The 19929-nt window shown below is 59.3% G+C and overlaps 1 protein-coding gene across 1 annotated transcript; it reads left to right on the top strand.

Moving 5' to 3' along the window:
* Window positions 1-605: 605 nt before the first annotated feature.
* Window positions 606-9186, top strand: LOC311610795 (tripartite motif-containing protein 16-like; the record flags this gene model as incomplete). Its single annotated transcript, XM_084862313.1, has 8 exons — window positions 606-663; window positions 800-856; window positions 3827-4461; window positions 5068-5163; window positions 5328-5561; window positions 6924-7086; window positions 7294-7356; window positions 8642-9186. 8 exons carry the CDS (start codon window positions 606-608, stop codon window positions 9184-9186), a joined length of 1851 nt encoding a protein of 616 aa, XP_084718439.1.
* Window positions 9187-19929: the final 10743 nt, after the last annotated feature.

The raw sequence follows: 19929 nt of genomic DNA, 5'->3' as shown, positions 1-19929 counted from the left end.
CATCCATGTGTCCACTCAGCTCCTATGTCCACTCACCATTCATGTGTCCACTCACCATCCATGTGTCCACTCAGCTCCTGTGTCCACTCACCATCCATGTGTCCACTCAGCTCCTGTGTCCACTCACCATTCATGTGTCCACTCACCATCCATGTGTCCACTCAGCTCCTGTGTCCACTCACCATCCATGTGTCCACTCAGCTCCTGTGTCCACTCACCATCCATGTGTCCACTCACCATCCACGCTCCTCCTGCCCTCTCAGCGGCAAGCTTCACCTCTGCCAGCAGGGCCGCCCACAAAGGCCCAATCTCCTGCTGCCAAGACTGCCCGGAGGTGCTGGGCCTCCCTCCGCCCCTTCCATTTCCCTGAATCTGAGAGGACTCAGTGCTGAGGACCAGAAGGTGGGACAGATGGGCACCCACAGAGCTGGAAAGAGATGGGGGAGGAGTGAGGTGTTTTATAGTTTTTATTTCAGAGAGAAGAAGGGAGAGAGAGAGAAATCAATAACATTGACCAGCTGCCTCCTGCACGCCCCCTACTGGGGATGGAGCCCGCACCCATGTGCCCTGACTGAGATTGAACTGTGACCTCTTGGTTCATGGGGATGACGCCCAACCCAATGAGCCACACGGGCCGGGGGAAAACAGTCCTCCTAGGAGAGGGTAAGTAACTAGTAGCCCGTTTCTTCTGCAAGGTAGAGGGTAAGAAATGAGAGGACCCATCACTTCCGGCACCAGGCAGCGTGTGGGGTCCTCAAAAGGCCTTTGTCTCCCCCCTCCGCCCCCCTCTCCCCCATAGGAGACAACTGGACACAGAGGTTCAGAACCAGGTACAAGGTGGTGTCAGCAGGATCCAGTGAGCGGGAGGCCCAGTGGTTACCAGGCTGTGGGGAAAGGAAGGAAGGGCCTGGGGCACACGGATGTCGCAGGTGGAGTGATTACAGGACGCTCCGGGCCCCAGGAGCAGGGGGAGGAGTCGGGGTTGTGAAAAGGGGAAGCCGCCGTCCCGGGGCTCAGGAAAGCTGGGCTCATGGTTAGAGGCACAAAGGTAAGGTGCCCGGACGTCCCGCTTTTGGCGGGATAGTCCCGATCTTTAACAATTTGTCCCGCGTCCCTCGGCGTTTTAAAAAAGTCCCGACATCTGGTCACCTTACACAAAGGACCCTGCTGGGAGCTGCTCCGCTGCCCGAGAGAAGCTGCAGCGCTGTGGCTGCTCAGCTGGTTGGAGCACCATCCCAGGCACCAAAAGGTGGAGGGTCGGGCACACACCTAGGTTGTGGGTTCGATCCCTGGTTGGGGCAAGTACGGGAGGCGAACCGATGGATGTTTCTCACATCGATGGTTCTGTCTCCCTCTCTCTAAAATCAAACATCTCCTGTGAAGATAAAAAAAAAAACATAAATAATAAAGATCTCTTCCTCCGCCAGCAGGAGGCAGCACTGTGCCGACAGTCATTGCCCAGGCGTCTGAAAGAGTCACACCGGCTTCTGAGCAATTACACAGGCCGCGTGGGTGGGAGAACACCCTGTTTGTGAGGGGCAGTTCAGGTCCTGTGGCTACTTGATGCCCCCTGGTTAGGTGGCGGGAGCTGTACCCCAGAAGGAAAAGAGTTAATCTGCAAAAGAAAGCAAGGATCTACTCCACAGCCCTGGCGTTCTGCCTGCTGGTGCTCCAGGGAGGGCTTGCTGGCAGCTGCCGGCAGCACCAGCACCTGGAACAGATCACCGAGCGGCCGAATCTGCTGTCACAAAGCCCAGGTGGCAGCCTCCGGCTAAACTTGCAGCAAGAATCACCCCGCGCATTCTCATCAGGAAAGCTTTCCACCGGAGGGAACCGCACTCCATGCAGCCAGTGTAATTCCTGGATCGGTGTTCTATGCCGTGCAATTCAGTTGTTTCCAAGTTCTCTGTTCTCGTTTTCCGTAAAAATATTTTCATGAAGGCCCAGCCAGTTTGGCTCAGGGATTGAGCATCGACCTATGAACCAGAAGGTCACAGTTGGATTCCCGGTCAGGGCGCATGCCCAGGTTTTGGGCTTGATCCTCAGTTTGGAGTGTGCAGGAGGCAGCTGATCGATGTGTCTCTCTCATTGATATTTCTCTCTATCCCTCTCCCTTTCTCAAATCAGTAAAACAGCCCAGTCAGCGTAGCTCAGTGATTAAGCATCAACCTATGAACCAGGAGCTCATGGTTCAGTTCCGGTCAGGGCACATGCCAGCTTGCGAGCTTAATCCCCAGTGTGGGGTGTGCAGGAAGCGATCAGTGATTCACATAATTAATGTTTCTACCTCCCTCTCCCTTCCACTCTGAAATCAATAAAAATACATTTTAAAAAATAAAAGCAGCCGAAACCAGTTTGGCTCAGTGGTAGAGCGTCGGTCTGCGGACGGAGGGGTCCCAGGTTCAATTCTGGTCGGGGGCATGTACATTGGTTGCAGGCACATCCCCAGTGGGGGGGTTGCAGGAGACAGCCGGTCGATGTTTCTCTCTCATTGACGTTTCTAGCTCTCTAGCTCTCTCCCTTCCTCTGTAAAAAATCAATAAAATATATTTTAAAAATAAATAAAAGCAATAAAACATTTCAAAAAATTCAATTTTTAAAAAATATTTCCATTAAGATTGATGTTTTCCATGTTGACTTTATGGTGGGATTTACAGTCTTTGCCCTTTGTGAGCTTTCTTTTGAGGCTATTATTTCCTCCAAGTCAAATTTGGCTGCTCAAGATCTAACTTTCGTAACTTTTTGAAACAAAAAGTGATATACTACAAACTTCTCAGGACATCGGTCCTGTGGGACAGGGAAGAATGAGAAAGAGAAAGACGAACAAGAAGCCCTCAGAGTAATGAGGGTCCCTCTCCAGTTTTGCTCATCCTTCTTTTCCTCCTGAGGGTCAGGACCAGAGTGGGAAGCATCGATCTTTAGGATCAGCGATCAGATAGTGATCGGACCAATCCGCTCTAGACCAAGAGGGGGCCTTGACACACCATCTCCTACCACAGCCCCGTGGATTCATTAGAGAAGAGCCATGGTCCAGAGACACTCAATGCATATCCCGAGATCCTGCTGCCACCGAGTTGCCATTTCCCCCCTCGGGTTCCCAATGAGTCCCTCAGTCCCACTGCGCTGGCCCCGGGTGCAGCGGCAGCTCGGCCTCCTGGGACGCAGGCCCCCGGATGAGGAAGAGCCTGCGGACAGGAGAGCCATCGGCACCGCAGCAGGCCCAGCGTACACCTTCCCCGCTGACGTCACAAGCAGGAGGCTGGGCCTGGTCCCACTTGGATTGTGACGTCAGGAAGCAAAACTGAGGACAGTCAGAGGGAGTGAGGGGGCAGCTAGATAGGGAGACTGCAAAGCACAGCCGAAGGGAAAGGTGAGATGGTGGCCACCAGGCCCAGGGAGATGCAGGGGTGGGGTGGGAACCCGCTAGACGGATGGGGGCCCTCCCAGCAGCTGGCGAAACGGGACCAGGGGGGCAGGGGCCCTGCACCTGAGTGCCCGCGGGCTCTTCCCTCCCGACAGGCAGCCACCCCTGGCCCTCCCTGACATGCAGAGAGGTTCACGTAAGTACCTGTGCCAGGGAAGGGGTTCCTTTCCCTTGTCCTGTGACTGCTCTGCCATCCACCCTCTCGTCCCGGACTTGTTCCAGGAATTAGGGCTGGGGACCGGGAGAACACAACCCCCAACATCTGTCCCCGCTACGGGCTGACGGATGGCACAGTCCCTGTCCCCCTGGGCAGACAGCTGCCTCTCAGAGGAGCGGGGTACCCCTGTCAGGCCCCCTCAGGGCCTGCCCAGGCCTCCCCATGGCTTTGCTCCGTCTCTCCAGAGCCCGGCCGGGACCATGTCCGGGCCCCGCAGTCCCCGGCCTCGCCCTCCCGGCCTCCACCCGGCCAGCTCCCGCCGAGGACCACCCGCAGCCTCTGCAAGTTGGAGGACCAGGTCCTCTGCCCCATCTGCCTGGAGGTGTTCCGCAGCCCGGCCACCACAGCCTGCGGCCACAACTTCTGCATGGCCTGCCTCCAGGGCTTCTGGGACCACCAGGCGGCCGTGGGCGAGACGCTGTACTGCCCGCAGTGCCGGGAGAGCTTCGCCTCGCGGCCGCGCCTCTGCAAGAACGGGACCCTGGAGGACATGGTGGCCTGCCTCACGCAGGCCGGGCCCCGCGACGTGCTCTGCGACTTCTGCGGCCCCCAGAAGCGCAGGGCCGCCAAGTCCTGCCTGCAGTGCGTGGTCTCCCTGTGCGAGGAGCACCTGCGCAGCCACGCGGAGGACCCGGCCTCCCGCGACCACCAGCTGCTGGAGCCGCGGTGGGACTTCCGCAGCCGCCTGTGCCGCAAGCACGGCGAGCTGCGCGGCCTGTACTGCCGCGCGGAGGGCTGCTGCGTGTGCGGCGCCTGCCTGCGGGAGGAGCACCGCGGCCACGACGCCATCCCGCTGCCGGAGGAGCGCGCCCGCCGCGAGGTGAGCGGAGCCGGGGCCTGGGGTTCTGCGTTCCACCGACGGTGCCAGTCTTTCGCAAGCCCCTCTCCCACCCCGTCCTCACCCCCACCTTTACCCCCCAACCCCCTCCACACACCTTTCCCGGGAGGAAAATTCTGCAGCCGTTAGAGTGTGGCCAAGAGCCCTGGCTGGTGTGGCTCAGTGGATAGAGCATCAGCCAGCGGACTGAAGGGTCCCAGGTTCTACTGCAGTCAAGGCATGTGCCTTGGTTGTGGGCACATCCCCAGTGGGGGGGGGGCAGGAGGAAGCTGATCGATGTTTCTCTCTCATCGATGTTTCTACCTCTCTATCCCTCTCCCTTCCTGTCTGTAAAAAATCAATAAAACATATTTTAAAAAAACAACAACAACAACAACAAATAAAAACGGGCAGAGACCTAGAGGAGGGGGTGGGCCCTCAGCCAGCACCCCTTCAGCTCTGCTCTTTCTCATCCTCACCCTCACCCTCACCCTCACCCTCACCCTCACCCTCATCTCCTTGAAACCTCTCTGTGCGTGAGCCCAGGGCTGCTTGCAGAAGGCTTCTCCTAGGCGCCCCCTCCTCCACGCCCCTGTCCCCCGTCACCAGGTGGAGCTGCGGCAGGTCCAGGCCAACATGGAGAACCAGGTGCTGATGATCACCTCCGACAGCCAGAAGCGCCGCCAGCAGGTGGCCTTCCTCCTGGTGAGGCCGCCCCACCCCAGGCGGAGGGGCTCGGAGGGCTCGGTGTGGATGGGGTGGGGGCAGCGGGCAGAGAGGGGATCCAGGGGGCTGGGCACCATGACATGCAGGGAGCAGGGCGGAGCTCAGAGATGCCTCTCTCCGCACCCTCGCGCCTGCACCCCCAGAAACTGACCCAGACGATGCGCGATGAGGTGCACTCCTGCTTCTCGGGGACCATCCGGGAGGTCAGACAGCTGCAGGGGAAGGTCCTGGACTTTCTGGACAAAGAGGAGGCCGCCGCCCTGGAGAAGCTGGGCAGCTCCATCCAGCAGAGCCACAGCTGGCTCCTGAAGCTGGAGGCCGACAGCATCTGGCTGCGCAACCTGCTCACCAACCCGAGTGACCAGCAGTTTCTGCAGGCAGGTCCCGTCCCCACCTCCGCGCCGGGCCCCCACCCCCTCCGTGCCGGGCCCCACCACCACCACCCTCCCTCCTCCCACAGACACACCCCCACCCCACCACCACCCCATCCCTCCTCCCTCCTCTCACAGACACACCCCGCCACCCCCATCCCTCCTCCCACAGACACACCCCCACCCCACCACCACCCCATCCCTCCTCCCTCCTCTCACAGACACACCCCGCCACCCCCATCCCTCCTCCCACAGACACGCCCCCACCCACCCCATCCCTCCTCCCACAGACACGCCCCCACCACCCCCATCCCTCCTCCCACAGACACGCCCCCACCCACCCCATCCCTCCTCCCACAGACACGCCCCCACCACCCCCATCCCTCCTCCCACAGACACGCCCCCACCACCCCCATCCCTCCTCCCACAGACACGCCCCCACCCACCCCATCCCTCCTCCCACAGACACGCCCCCACCCACCCCATCCCTCCTCCCACAGACACGCCCCCACCACCCCCATCCCTCCTCCCACAGACACGCCCCCACCCACCCCATCCCTCCTCCCACAGACACGCCCCCACCACCCCCATCCCTCCTCCCACAGACACGCCATCCGCTTGTGGGGCAGCGTCACTGGGCCACTCCCCTGCCTCTCAGGTCATCCGTCACCCACACCCTTGGCTTCCTCCACCCCAGCAGCCAGCCTGACCCTCACATTCCTGCCTTCGTTCCCCTGGAACAGAGGGGTGCACCCTAGGGTTCTGGGCTGGAAGCGAGGCAGAGCAATCTACAGAGCCCGGATTGAAACCCCATTTCTTTCCTCAGCCCGGGCCTGGCGCCACAGCCCGGTTGGCTGCTGCTGCGGGGGGCACCAGGCAGGGTAGCTGGGGGGGGGGGGTGTCAGGTGAAGGTTGGGGGGCAGCCTTCTCTATGGGCGGGGCCGGGGCTGCCCCAGCCCGGTGCTGGGAACTCCCAGCGCAGCTCTCCTTTCAGCGCATCGCACCCGAGCAGACTTCTAGGGCTGTCTCTCCCCTTCCCCCCCCCCTTGTCCCCCCCCCACGCACATCAGGAAGCATCTGGCAGGGTTTCCCACTAAGCAGTGGGAGGCCGCAGGAGGTGGTGCCAGCTCTGTTTCCTAAAATCACTCTGCAATGCGCCAGGCCAGGCCTTTGGCAAAGCCCGAAGCTACGGTGTCCAAACGCCAGGAGTGGGGGGGAGGAGAGGGGGCGGGGGATGCCCTGGCTGGAGAGCAGCAGCTTCTCCACCTGCCCCACGCCCTGGGCGCCACCATGCAGAGGCGGGACCCTGGCAGCTGCTTGGGCCCTGGTGCAAGCTGGCACCGCTGTCGCCGCCCCTCCCGCCTGCAGGAGTTCCCCAGGCTCAAGCTCTTCCAGGACCGCACGGAGCCCCTGATGGGCACCAGGTGGGAGGAGAAGCAGAGCTTCCTGCAGCTGCCCCAGACGCTGGTGGAGCTCCGGAGCCGCCTGGTGGGCCTGGGGCTCAGCCTCGTCAACCAGCTCCTCCTGCAGGGTCCGTACTGGCCGGGGCACGGGCATTCCGGGCGGGGACGGCCCTGCGGGGCAGCGGTGGGGGGGTTTCTGGGCAGCTCAGAGGGCCCTGCTGGCCCGTGTGCACCCCACCTCCACCCCCTCAACCCCCGGGGACGCTGCCCCCTGGGAGCCCTGTCTCTGGGCGGAGGGGTGCGGGCTGGGTCCTTAGAGTCCTCCGTCTCCGCAGGCATCAAAATGAACTCCTACGAGGTGCTGCCCGCCCCCACAGACAGGAAGACGCTCCTCAAGTGTGAGTCCTCAGTCCTGGGGTCCAACCGCGGGGAGGGGGGGAGCAGGGCCCCTAGGTGCCTCGACTTCCCCAGCTCCGCCTCTGCTCGGGCCAGGGCTCCGGAGATGCCAGCTCTCTCTTGCCCGGGACTGGAGACGTCAGGCCCGGCCTGTGCCCCAGGCCCTGATAGGAAAGAAGACTGTGCTGTCCTACCCCGGGGGGGGAGGGGAGGAGACAAGGCCTCACCCACTGCCCAGAGGTCTGCGGCCGTCCCTGCCCTGTGTCCCTCCTCCTCTGTCCCCGCTGGGTGCCTGACCCCCTCCAGGGACTTTAGCCAGGCCAGCTGGCAGGCCCTGTCCCTTCTCCCTCAGCCCCCCTCTCCACTCCACCTCCCCCCGGCTGGGCTGGGGCCCAACCCCCAGGACTGCCCTGCGGTCCCCAGGGTCAGGGTTGCCCTGCCCTCGGGGAGCCCTCCCTCTGAGGGTCCCCCTCCAGGAGCCCTTGACGCCCCCCCTCACCCGTTCCACTCTACCTTGCATCCTGAATAAGTAAAAAGGGAGACTGTGTTAGGGGCTGGTGAGGGCACAGCGGGAGCCTCAGCGCTCAGCGCTCCGAGAAAGGCGGAGCGTGGGCTCCGCTGGCTGGGCGTCATCCATGCACCAGGCGGCGGGCCAGGGCGCGTGGCCAGGCTGCGGGCTTGGCCCCGGCTGGGGGGGAGCAGGCAGAGCAAGGCAGCCGACTGATGCACTCTCACACTGATGTTTCTCTCCCTCTCCCTCTCCCTCTCCCTTCCTCTTTCTCTAAATATCAATATTCTTTTAAAAATAATAATTTCATATGTGTGTGTGTGGAGAGAGAGAGAGAGAGAGAGAGAGAGAGAGAGAGAGAGAGAGAGAGAGGAGAGAGAGAAGGAAACCCTGGACCTTGGGGCAACACCCATCTCATCCTCTAAAACTGTGGTCGGCAAACTTTGGCTCACAAGCCCCAGGCGGCTCTTTGGCCCCTTGAGTGTGGCTCTTCCACAAAACACCACGGCCTGGGCGAGTCTATTGGAAGAAGTGGCGTTAGAAGAAGTTTTAAGTTTAAAAAGTGTGGCTCTCCAAAGGAATGTCCATCGTTGTGCTGTTGCTATGTGGCTCTGTGGACCGATGAGTTTGCCGACCACTGCACATCCCCACCACCCACCGGTCAGGGACTTTAAGGGGGTGGAGGCCACTCCTAGGAACTGGGGGAAGCCCTGGGATCCTCTGCCAGGGGGGCCCTGACCCGGCCGCTGTCTCCCCACCCCCCCCCTTCCCCCCCCCAGATTATTGCAACCTGAATTTCGACCCGGCCTCGGCCAGCGAGGAGCTGTTCCTGTTCAAGGAGACGCACTCGGTGCTGAACCTGGGCCTGCTGCTGGAGCCGTTCCCGACCGGCGGCCCGATGCGCGGCTTCAAGCAGTGGCCGCAGGTGCTGTGCTCGCGCGGCCTGGCCGAGGGCCGCCACTACTGGGAGGCCGAGGTGTCGGACTCGTGGGTGAGCCTGGGCGTCACCTACCGCCGCAGCCCCTCGCCCGGCGGCCCCCGCGGTGGCATCGTCTGCCTGCTGGGCCGCAACCCCGACTCCTGGTGCCTGGAGTGGGACTCGCTGCGCTTCTCCGTGTGGCACAACAACACGCAGACCGTGCTGCAGGGCACCTACCACCGCACGCTCGGCGTGGCCCTGGACTGCAGCGCCGGCTGCCTGTCCTTCTACGGCGTGGCCGGCCGCGTGAGCCTGCTCTACCGCTTCCTGGCCTCCTTCCTGGAGCCGCTCTACCCCGCCTTCATGGTCAGCAGCGGCTCCCTGGTCACGCTCAAGCATGTGTAGGGGGGTGGGGGGCCGAATAAAGCTGGGCTCCAGCGCTGGCCGGCCCGCGGGGTCCCCTGGCTGGGGGGAGGGCGGGGACGGGGGCTGGGGGTGGGCAGCGCACTGGTCACTCAGCAGAGCTGAGTAGGGATGGCAGAGACCAACTGGCTTGCAAAAACCTAGAAATCTAGCATTTGGCCCTGCAGTAGACAAAGTGTGTGTGCCAACTCCCGCTTGAAAAAAAATCCATAGGAACACACAGTCCTGGGAAGGACCAAGAGGAGAGAGGTGGATGTGCCAGGGGGAGAAAGGACCGGAGAGCCAGCCTGGGTGGGGAAATCAGGGCAGGCTTCCTGGAGGAAGCGCTATGTGAGCTGCTGTCTGAGGCAAAGGGTTATCCGGGGAAATAACGGGTTACCGGGGCCTGGGAATCCCAGAAAACAGGCAGTCCCGTCCGTCCCCACAGCCACAGGAGAAGGCCTCTGAACCAGGCTGGACTGTCGTCCCTGGGACTCAGGCCTTGGTTCTCCAGGCTGGTCCCGGCCACTCGGCACCAGGTACCTGTCCCTAAAGGCCTTGCGGCCTGAGAGTGGGTGAGGGCTTGGGCCGGGTGGCCAGACTGAGAGGTGGCACCTGACATTGGGGGAGGGGGTGCTCTGTCTGAGTTACTGGCTTCATTGCAGGCTAGAGGTCAAGGCCAGGAACCCAGGCCCATCTCAGACCCCAAAGGCAGAGACAGGCTGCTGACCCTCCTGCCCAGAGCTGAGCGTCTCCCACGGCTGGTGTTGCATCGTCCAGGGGGGCTGTGGGACTGAGGCCACCCTGGGTGGGCAAACCCTAACCATCTGCACCCTCCTCCGTGTTCCTGAGGCCGCCAGCCTGCCCCAGCCACAGGCCCACCCCGCAGAGCTCCTCAGCCGGGCCTCTGCCACCCCACCTGCCAGGCAGTCCTCTGCCGGTGCCCTGGGACCCTGGCTGAGCCACTGCCCTGCCACCCTGGTGGGAGGGGACTGGGGACTTGGCCCCCCTGCAGCAGCCGCCTCTGCATTTCCAGCCTCAGCCAGCGCTTGTTCCCGGGCCTCTCCAGTGGGGGTTCTCGGGGGTTAATGATTGGCTCTGAGCGGCCATGAGGCCGGTCACAGGAGAAACTCCTTCGGGCCGCGGGGTGCGCCTGTATCCACCCCCGGGCCTGTTCTCTGTTCTCCGAGAAGTGAGTGACCCCGCTTCCCAGTAGGAGCCGGCTGGAGCAGGCTGCGGGCCTGCTCTGTGGTCTGGCAGGGTGGGGCTCCCCTCGGCTCCTCTGAGCACCCTTGGCTGGCATCTCCCGCCGACCCTCCTCCCTGCACCGATTCCAACCACTTTCCCCAGGGGCCGGGACCTGCTGTGGGCGGGAAGGAAATCTAAGCCTTTCCCCGATGGTCACGAAAAGCCTTTCCCGCCAAAATCCTAAATCTCGCCGCTCCACCCGCAAACCTTCACTGTCCCTGCGTCCAGGGGCTGCAGGCCTCTGCCTCACGGGGTGGAGGTAAGGAACGCGGAGGAAGTGAATGTGTGGCCCTAGGCCAGTGGTCGGCAAACTCATCAGTCAACAGAGCCAAATAGCAACAGAAAGACGATTGAAATTTTTTTTTTTTTGAAATTTCTTTTGAGAGCCAAATTTTTTAAACTTCTTCTAACGCCACTTCTTCAAAATAGACTCGCCCAGGCTGCGGTATTTTGTGGAAGAGCCACACTCAAGGGGCCAAAGAGCCGCATGTGGCTCGCAAGCCGTGGTTTGCTGACCACTATCCTAGGGGACAGGCCCTGCTCTTGCTGGCTGCCTGGTCTCAGAGTCCTTCCCCCTCCGGGCACTGACATGGACAGGGGCGTGCCCTCACCTTCTGGCTCTGAGGGACATGAAGTCCCGGATTGGGGTGTGGGGTGACGCTGGCACCGTGACCCCCTGGGACACACAGGCTGAGACCATATCCGATGTCAGAGGGAAGTCACTGCCTTTCTCACTTGGAGTTCCTGGGCCCGTAGGTGTCCACAGAGACAGAAATCATTTTGAAATCATGTCTAGTATTTCAAAAAGCCCAATGGTAAGCAGGTGAGGCTGGCCAGCAAAGCAAAATGTCAGGGTCCTTTGCTCAGGACTCAGCGTGTGTCTCATGGGGGACCCCATGGAGGGGGACCTTCGCGGTGCAAGACCAGCCAGTGCTGGTGCCCTGGTGCCCCACACACCCCTGCCCTGGTGCCCCACACACCCGTGCCTTCCTGCTCCTGCCCTGGCTTCCAAAGACTGTTTTGTCTAATGTGAATCCAAACAGGCTGTAAACTAATCTGTCTCCAAGGAGTATTTCACTGAAAAATGTTCCGTGTTATTTCGTACAAAAGGATTGGGTAACTTCTAAATGTCTTTTTGCATTTCCTTTTTTTTTTTTTTTTTTTAGTTTATTTTTAGGAGAAACATCAATTAGTAGCCTCTGGCATGAGCCCCAGCCTGGGATTGAACCCAGAGTCTGGGTCTGTGCCCTGACTGGAGATTCAATTCGCCAACCAACGAAGTCGCACTGTCCAGGGCTGTTTCTTTGCATTTTTCTGTAAAAGTCATTTGAACGCACATTTTTACAAAATCTAATGAATGCAAAAGTCACGATTGTTGGAAATAAGGTGAGCCCCCCAAGTCAGGGGTCCTGGTAGAACATAAAACATACTCAGGAGCCAGGCAGCAAGGCAAACCTCTTTACTTCTGCGTAGAAGGGTGGGGACACTGAGCAGGTGGGCTGCTCGGGTTTATAATCGCTGATGCACGTGACCTGTCCTTTGCTCTTGATTGGAGCTCAGGTGCACAGTCTTTCGAGATTGGCTAATTCAAAGGAAAGGGGTTGGCCTTTGCTGTTTCAAGATGGCGGCCCCCAGGGGAGCTGTAAGCCATGCAGCCAACATGGCAGCTGCCAAGTCACACAGTCCAAAATGGCGGCTTTCTAAACTATTCTTTGACGGAAAAGATGACTTGTTTATTCTCACACGATGGACAGAATATCAAAATGATAAATAAAGGTCAGACCGGACTGGGCTCTTGTACCACCTGCCCCAGACCCCTCGCGCTAACCTGATCCAACAAAATGTTATTGGAAAACAGGTGACTGTTCCACTGGCCATAGTTTGTTGATCTCATTTCTTTAAATCTCTTGATTACTGCGTGGTGTTGGCATCTCTGTAAATGTGAGCCCCAGCCCGGGTCGGCCAGGGTCAGTGGTTGACCATCGACCTATGAACTGGTTCAATTCCTGGCCAAGGGCATGTGCCCGGGTTGCGAGCTTAATCCCCAATGTGGGGCATGCAGGAGACAGCTGATCATTGATTCTCATCCTTGATGTTTCCATCTCTCTCTCCCTCTCCCTCCCTCTCCAAAATCAATAAAAAAAACTTTAAAAAAAAATGTTGCCTCGCTCGCCTCCCTGCTGAGGGTGTCACAGGTCTGGGGGCACTGGTGGGACTTAGTGGCTGGACCAGGGGGAGGGGCCAAATGTCCTGCAGAGCTCGGAGCCGCCGTGCCTCACGCCCTGCTGTCAGCGTGGGTATGCACACCACACTGAGGCGAAACGTGAGTGACAGCCCTGGGGCCGCGCCCCCTTGCCAACACCAACCACAGGCAGAGCGGCAGAAGCCCAAGGGCACCCGTTTAGAGGCTTTGGCTCTTTGCCAGGTGCTTCTGGACGCCAAATCCTCCTCCCGGACCAGATTCTCCCTGCCTGGAGGATGTGTGTCTCGCACCTCGGAGATGACGGGAGGGTTAGACTTCTGCTCAGTTTGCTCCAATGTCCCACAAAGGCCCCGGAGTTCTCTGTGGGCCGGGCACAGGGCTCCCCAGGAGGATGCGGCGAGAAGCAAGATGGTAGCTTGGTGGGTGGAGGGAACACGTCCAGCCACGCACTGAGGTAAAGGCTGTTAGGGAAGAGGTGACAAAGGAGCCCTCCCACACCAGGTGACCCTGAAGAAGAGAAGCTGAGCCTTAGCCGGTTTGGCTCAGTGGGTAGAGCTTGGGCCTGTGGACTGAAGGGTCCCAGGTTCGATTCCGGTCAAGGGCACATGCCTCAGTTGCAGGCTCCCTGGTCAGGATGAGTGCAGAAGGCAACCAATCGATGGGTCTCTCTCACACCAGTGTTCCTCTCTGTCTCTCCCTCTCCCTTCCACTCTCTCAAAAAGTCAAGGGGAAAACATCCTCAGGTGGGTTTGAAAAAGAGAGAAGTTCACTTGATGCATGGAGAGTCCTCGGTGGGATAGGGGCGTGTGGCCGGCTGGGGAGACCAGCAGTGTCCATGGCCAGTTGTTGGCTGCTGTCGGGTTCGGGGTGAAAGGGGGAGGCCAGGGCCTGTGGAGCTCTGCCATGCAAAAGGTCAAGAGTGGGGGACACTTTGTAAAGCACGTGACTGCCTACCCCTGTGCTGTACACCTGCGTGGCCAGAGACGTGGAGGATACCGGAGGGAATGGTGTCCCACGAGGCCACGGAAAGGGCGAATTTCAGGGAGGGAGGGTCAGTGCTGGAGGTGGATGAGGACTGACGTGTCCATTGGATGTGGTTACACGGGGATGACCAGAGGGACAGAAGTCCAGCTTCAGAGGGTGCAGGGAGGAGGGGGGTGTGGGAATGGGTCAGAGAGAGGAGGCGCCTCTCACAGCAGGTCAGCCTGTCAGGGGCTGGGCAGAGGCCGCAGGTGGGGAGGGGGAGAAAGAGGGCGGCCTGAGAACCAGGGGCAGCCTGGGGGAGAGGGAGGCGGGAGGTGAGGGTGTGACCTCCAGTGAGGTGGCGGCGGCGGGGAGATGAGTCCTGTGCGAGGGCTGTGGGCACCTGGGCTGAAGGACGGGGGAGTGGGAGGTGGGTGTGCAGACCAGAGCCCCACCGGGCATCAGCGGCCCCTGAAAAGCGGAGCCTTTGGAAGGTGAGTCTGGGGAAGGCCGGAGCCTGAACAGAGAGGCCCTATCGGGCTCAGCGTCCAGGCCTCGTGGCCTGAAAAGGCTCAGCATCAGGAAGAGACGAGAGCCGAGCACGGGGAGGAATGGGCGATAAGCTGGGCAGGAAGATGAGGCCTTTGAGTCAAAGAGTGGAGGTGCGGCCTGATCCAAAGAGGGTGAGGGTGAGGGTGAGGTGAGGTGAGGTGAGGGTGAGGTGAGGGTGAGGGTGAGGGTGAGGGTGAGGGTGAGGTGAGGGTGAGGGTGAGGGTGAGGGTGAGGTGAGGGTGAGGGTGAGGGTGAGGGTGAGGGTGAGGTGAGGTGAGGGTGAGGTGAGGGTGAGGTGAGGGTGAGGTGAGGGGAGGGTGAGGGTGAGGTGAGGGTGAGGTGAGGGTGAGGGTGAGGGTGAGGGTGAGGGTGAGGGTGAGGGTGAGGGTGAGGTGAGGGTGAGGGTGAGGGTGAGGTGAGGTGAGGGTGAGGTGAGGGTGAGGTGAGGGTGAGGTGAGGGGAGGGTGAGGGTGAGGTGAGGGTGAGGTGAGGGTGAGGGTGAGGGTGAGGTGAGGGTGAGGGTGAGGTGAGGGTGAGGGTGAGGGTGAGGTGAGGGTGAGGTGAGGGTGAGGGTGAGGGTGAGGTGAGGGTGAGGGTGAGGGTGAGGGTGAGGTGAGGGTGAGGGTGAGGTGAGGGTGAGGTGAGGGTGAGGGTGAGGGTGAGGTGAGGGTGAGGTGAGGGTGAGGGTGAGGGTGAGGTGAGGGTGAGGGTGAGGGTGAGGGTGAGGTGAGGGTGAGGGTGAGGTGAGGGTGAGGGTGAGGTGAGGGTGAGGGTGAGGTGAGGGTGAGGGTGAGGTGAGGGTGAAGGTGAGGTGAGGGTGAGGGTGAGGTGAGGGTGAGGGTGAGGTGAGGGTGAGGGTGAGGTGAGGGTGAGGTGAGGGTGGTGTGGGGACAGTGAGATGGGGACAATCTCAAGGAGATGGGCCTGGAGCTCCGGAGAGAGCTGGGGTAAGAGAGCTGAGGAGGAAGAGGCAGGAGAAGGAAGAGGGGAGCCCCAAAGCCATGAGAGCCGCACTCCGACAGCCTCTCCTTAGGCTCGGGCGGGGCAAGGGGTCCTTGGAGGGAGGGCTGTGCCAGGCTGTAGATCCAGGCGTGCCCACTTGCCTGGATTTACGACCATCGCCCCTTCCCACACCCCTGAAATGGGGCAGGGCTCAGCACAGGGGGTCACAATATGGTTTCCCGTATCCTGCTCCCCAGCATGAGGTAACCTCCCCTGACTGGGCTGGACAGATCAGGACATCTCTGTCCACCCCCCAGAAGGTGGGGACTGGAGTGGAGTGCGGTGGGGGTAATGGGTACCCAATATTACAACTAGCGTCTATGACCAGCCTTGGGACCGATTGCCCACCAGATCTGCGTTCAGGGGGACTTGGGGAGAGCAGCCAGCTGGTGGCACAGCCTAGGCCTCTGGCCAACTGGCAAGCTTCCACCTGCCTGGGCAAATGGGCAGAGGGGTGACGTGGAGGAAGAGCAGGGAAGCTGCCCTGGCACTAGCGAAGGAGAAAGGGGTTGTGAAGGGGGAGGCGCAGAGGGCCCCAGCCCCCCCAGCATCCCGGGGATCAGGAGCAGACCTGTCGCCCTTGTGCCAGCAGAGGGCACTCTGTCTATGCCAGGACACAGCGGGTCGCAGCACTGGCCAAGAGCAGGAGCCCACCCTGGAGCGTTGGAGTAATTCAATACTTTAAAGGACCCAGCTCTGGGGTTGGGGTGCTAGGACCAGGAACAGGGTAGCGCCTTGGGTGGCCGATGTCCATTCCTTCACTGACACTGGCCACTGAGCCAGTGCCGGGCGCTCCATCCATGGGGACCCTCAGTACTATGGCAGCTGTTGGCCTGTGCCTGGCACTGGGCTCGGTGCTGGGGCAGCAGATCCCCGGGGCTGGGAAGCTCCTGAGCCTTCGGGATCTCAGCAGGATCAGGCCTCCACTGGGGAGGCCTGGGGAAGCTGCCCCCTGCAGCCCCACCTCCTGCGGACAGGGTGTTCCCGGCAGAGAGCACACCCATGGGTGCACACAGAACAAAGGGGGGGTGGGCCGCAGACCAGCAAGAGAACAAGGTGCCGGTTGTTATCACTGACATGGTGGTGGCAGGAGGCAGTTAATGACAAATTATTGATTATTGATTACTAAAGATTTATGATTTGGAGCAGGCGCCCCCCCCTCTTTGAAGAGGTGGGCCAGTTCCCCTTTCTTTCTTTTTTTTCTTTTTAAAAAAATATATTTTATTGATTTTTCACAGAGAGGAAGGGAGAGGGATAGAGAGATAGAAACATCGATGAGAGAGACACATCAACCAGCTGCCTCCTGTGCACCCCCCACTGGGGATGTGCCTGCAACCAACGTACATGCCCTTGACCGGAATCGAACCTGGGACCCTTGAGTCCGCACACCGATGCTCTATCCACTGAGCCAAACCGGTTTCGGCGAGTTCCCCTTTCTATAGGGTGATGACCCCTTCCCCTCTGGTCACTCTAACAAAGCCGTGTGCCGAGACCTCCCTCTGAGGGGACAGTCAGAGGCGGGCAGGGGAAGGCGGGAGCACTGCCTGTGGGAGCCGGAGTGTGGGATCCCAGGGCAGCACCCACAGGGGCCGGGCCCCAGCCTGACGGGAAGCTCTGTCTGAAAAGGCCCCGGGGTCCCCCACAACTCTGTCAGCTTCCTCCCGCGGAAGCACAGGTGAACTGCAGGTTGAATCAAGCGGGGGAGGGTGATTTTTTCAGAGGGGATAGAAAATATGGTAGCAACCACACTTGGGTAAACACTGCTGTTTAATATTTTAACCTTGCTGTTCTGGGCTCTGTACTCATTTAAAGGTTATTTTGATTTTTCCGAACGTATGGATGCTGTCCCAGTACTCCGTGGATGGTGGTTTGAACGTCCCATTGATTGTGATCTCACTGGTCATCCAAGCACATTCTTCTGGGACCAGGACAGAGCCCTTATCCTAAATGGTCTCAGGGGCTACAGATAACGGAGTTTCGGGTGACTCAGTGGTCCCGGGATCGGAACAGACCCTAAATGGCCTCAGCGGCTACAGACAATGCATTCCTGTTGACTCAGTGGTCCCAGAATCTGGACAGCACAGTTATTCTGAATTGCCCCGGTGGTCCCAGAGAATGTGTTTCTGTCCACTCAGTGACTCGTAGATACTTGCTAACTAACTGGTTAGATACAAGATAACTAACCTGCTCAGTTTCACTTCTGTAAAAATGCTTTTCTCGAAGCAGGTTCCTCACTTTGGACCCAGAGATGTAATCGATACCTTGTGATATTCTGCCAATATAAGCCGGATGTGGCGAGCTGTTCTGTTCGGGGCTGCGAGATTTGGAGCTTTAACCCCTAGTATGCCGCCAGCCTTTCATAAATGACTCCATAATGTGACTTTTTGAGGCGTCCTTTGTAAGATGGGGGGTTACACTACAACAATAGGATCCTCCAGGACACCCCTGGATGGGGTGCCTGGGCCCTGCCGGGGTACCCAGGGCGGGGTGGAGGGCTGCACCCGCCTGCACTGAGTGCCGGGGGTAGTGCTGCCACTCAGTCCCTGGCCGCCCTGAGATAAGGAGCCCAAGATGGTGCAGACCCCCAGGTATATCCTCCCTGTCCCCCATCCACACCTCCCTAGGTCTGGGGTCATCCTGTAGGACCATAAGATAAATCTTACTAGATCCCCTTCCCTCATCCTGTTACCGGCGAGACAACGAGACCGTGGTCCTTGTCTTCTTGAAGGAAAGATTTCAATCAAGAGACAAACTGCAGCAGAGCAGACAGAAGCCTTGACCGGTTTGGCTCAGTGGATAGAGCGTCGGCCTGGGGACTGAAAGGTCTCAGGTTTGATTTCGGTCAAGGGCATGTACCTTGGTTGCAGGCACATCCCCAATAGGTGGTGTGCAGGAGGCAACTGACTGATATTTCTCTCTCATCAGTGTTTCTAACTCTCCATTCCTCTCTCTTCTCTCTTAAAAAAAAAAAAAAAATCCATAAAAAAAATATTTTTTTTTTTTAAAAAAAGAACTCATTGGCTTCAGCAAGAGCACACCTGGAAGGGAGACCAGGGGGGCTTAGCACAGCAGCAGCAGCAGGAGAGCCCAGGCGGGCCGCTCTGGCTCACTGGGAAGGCAGAGGGGAGGGCGCCTGGAGACAGGCTCGGGGGGTTCACTCACTGCCCACTGCTCCCCTGTGGCAGGGGGTGTCTTACAGGGAAGAAGGGGGCAGAGGATGGCTAGGGTGTGCTCCTGGGGGAGAGGTGGAGCCGGGTCCTTTGCATTGAGGGCATTTCTCTCTCTTGCAGGTGAAATCTCAGGGGAGGGTCTTCATAGAACCATAGAGCCACCAGCTCCCCAGGTGTGCTCTCTCAGGCTGTGGTCTCCGCTGACTGGCCGGTGCCGGGGCAGGGTCATGAGTCACTGCAGCTGGTCCTGAGGCAGCCACGGGGTTCCTGGTCTGGTTTTGCTGCTCTTCTGGGCCTGAAACTGAAATACCACTGAGGCCTGGAGGGTATCTTCAGGGAGGAAAGGCCAGGGGGTTAAATTACATGACCAGCGAGATGCCAGGGCCGGAAAGGTCACCCGGGGGCGGGGTCCCGCTTTCCCAGGTTTGCCCTTTGCCAGGCCCGGGCTTCCCGCCCTGGTGACCTTCTGTGCCTGGCCCGTCGCCCTTGCTCGGCTCAGGTCTGCCTGACTGCCCACACCACTCCCACGGTTTACATCCAGACACCTCAAGTTACACTGAATGTCCTCCCGTGTCAGAGCCAGCCCGGCACGGAGACAGGTGGCACAAAAAGGGAGCCACAGGCACAGCGGCGACGTGTCTAAGACACGCCTTCCAACCCGTCACAGGTATCACTCTGTGATACACCCAGAGGTGAAGCCACCCCGTGGGTGGCAGATGGTATCTCCCGTGGGTTTGATTAGCATTTCCCGATGAATAAGGATGTTGAACATCTTTTCATGTGCTTGTTGGCTGCTTTGGAGAAATAGCTACTCGGATCCTTTGCGGGCTTTTTACTGGGTTGTCCTCTCACTGCCGAGTTGTAAGAATTCTCAGCACAAGTCCCTTATCAGATACAAATGGTTTCTCCCATTCTGCTAATTTTTTCACTTTCCCGGTTTCTTTTGCCCTGGCTGGTGTGGTTCAATGGATAGAGCATCGGCCTGCGGATTGAAAAGTCCCGGATTCGGTTTTGCTCAAGGGCACATGCCCAGGTTGTGGGCTCGATCCCCAGTGGGGAGCATGCAGGAGGCAGCCGATCCATGATTTCTCTCTCCCTCTCCCTTCCCCTCTGAAATCCATCAAAATATATTATTCTTAAAAAGTGTTTTATTTTGCCGAAATTGGTTTGGCTCAGTGGATAGAGTGTTGGTCTGCGGACTGAAGGGTCCCGGGTTCGATTCCAGTCAAGGGCATGTACCTTGGTTGCCGCGCATCCCGGGTGGGGGGTGTGCAGGAGGCAGCTGGCCGATGTGTCTCTCTCATCGATGTTTCTAACTGTGTATCTCTCTCCCTTCCTCTCTGTACAAAATCAATAAAATATATATATATATATTTTTTTAAATAATAATTTAATTAAAAATTTTAAAAATAAATAAAAAATTAAAAAAGTAACTACATTTCAAACAATGCAGATCAAGGGCTGGCTAGCTGGGGGCGAGGACAGAGGGTGTGGCTCTCCACGCTCCAGCCTGTCATTGGGAGCCCCCACCCCCACCCCGGGCAGCTAACCACCCTGGCTTCCCACCCCCTTCCCGCTAAGAGAGGGAGCCTCTTGATCGCACGCTTT

The sequence above is a fragment of the Pipistrellus hanaki genome (genome assembly GCF_964339955.1).
Source record: "Pipistrellus hanaki genome assembly, chromosome: 16".
NCBI lineage: Eukaryota > Metazoa > Chordata > Mammalia > Chiroptera > Vespertilionidae > Pipistrellus > Pipistrellus hanaki.
This window is presented reverse-complemented; position numbering and strand designations above follow the sequence as displayed.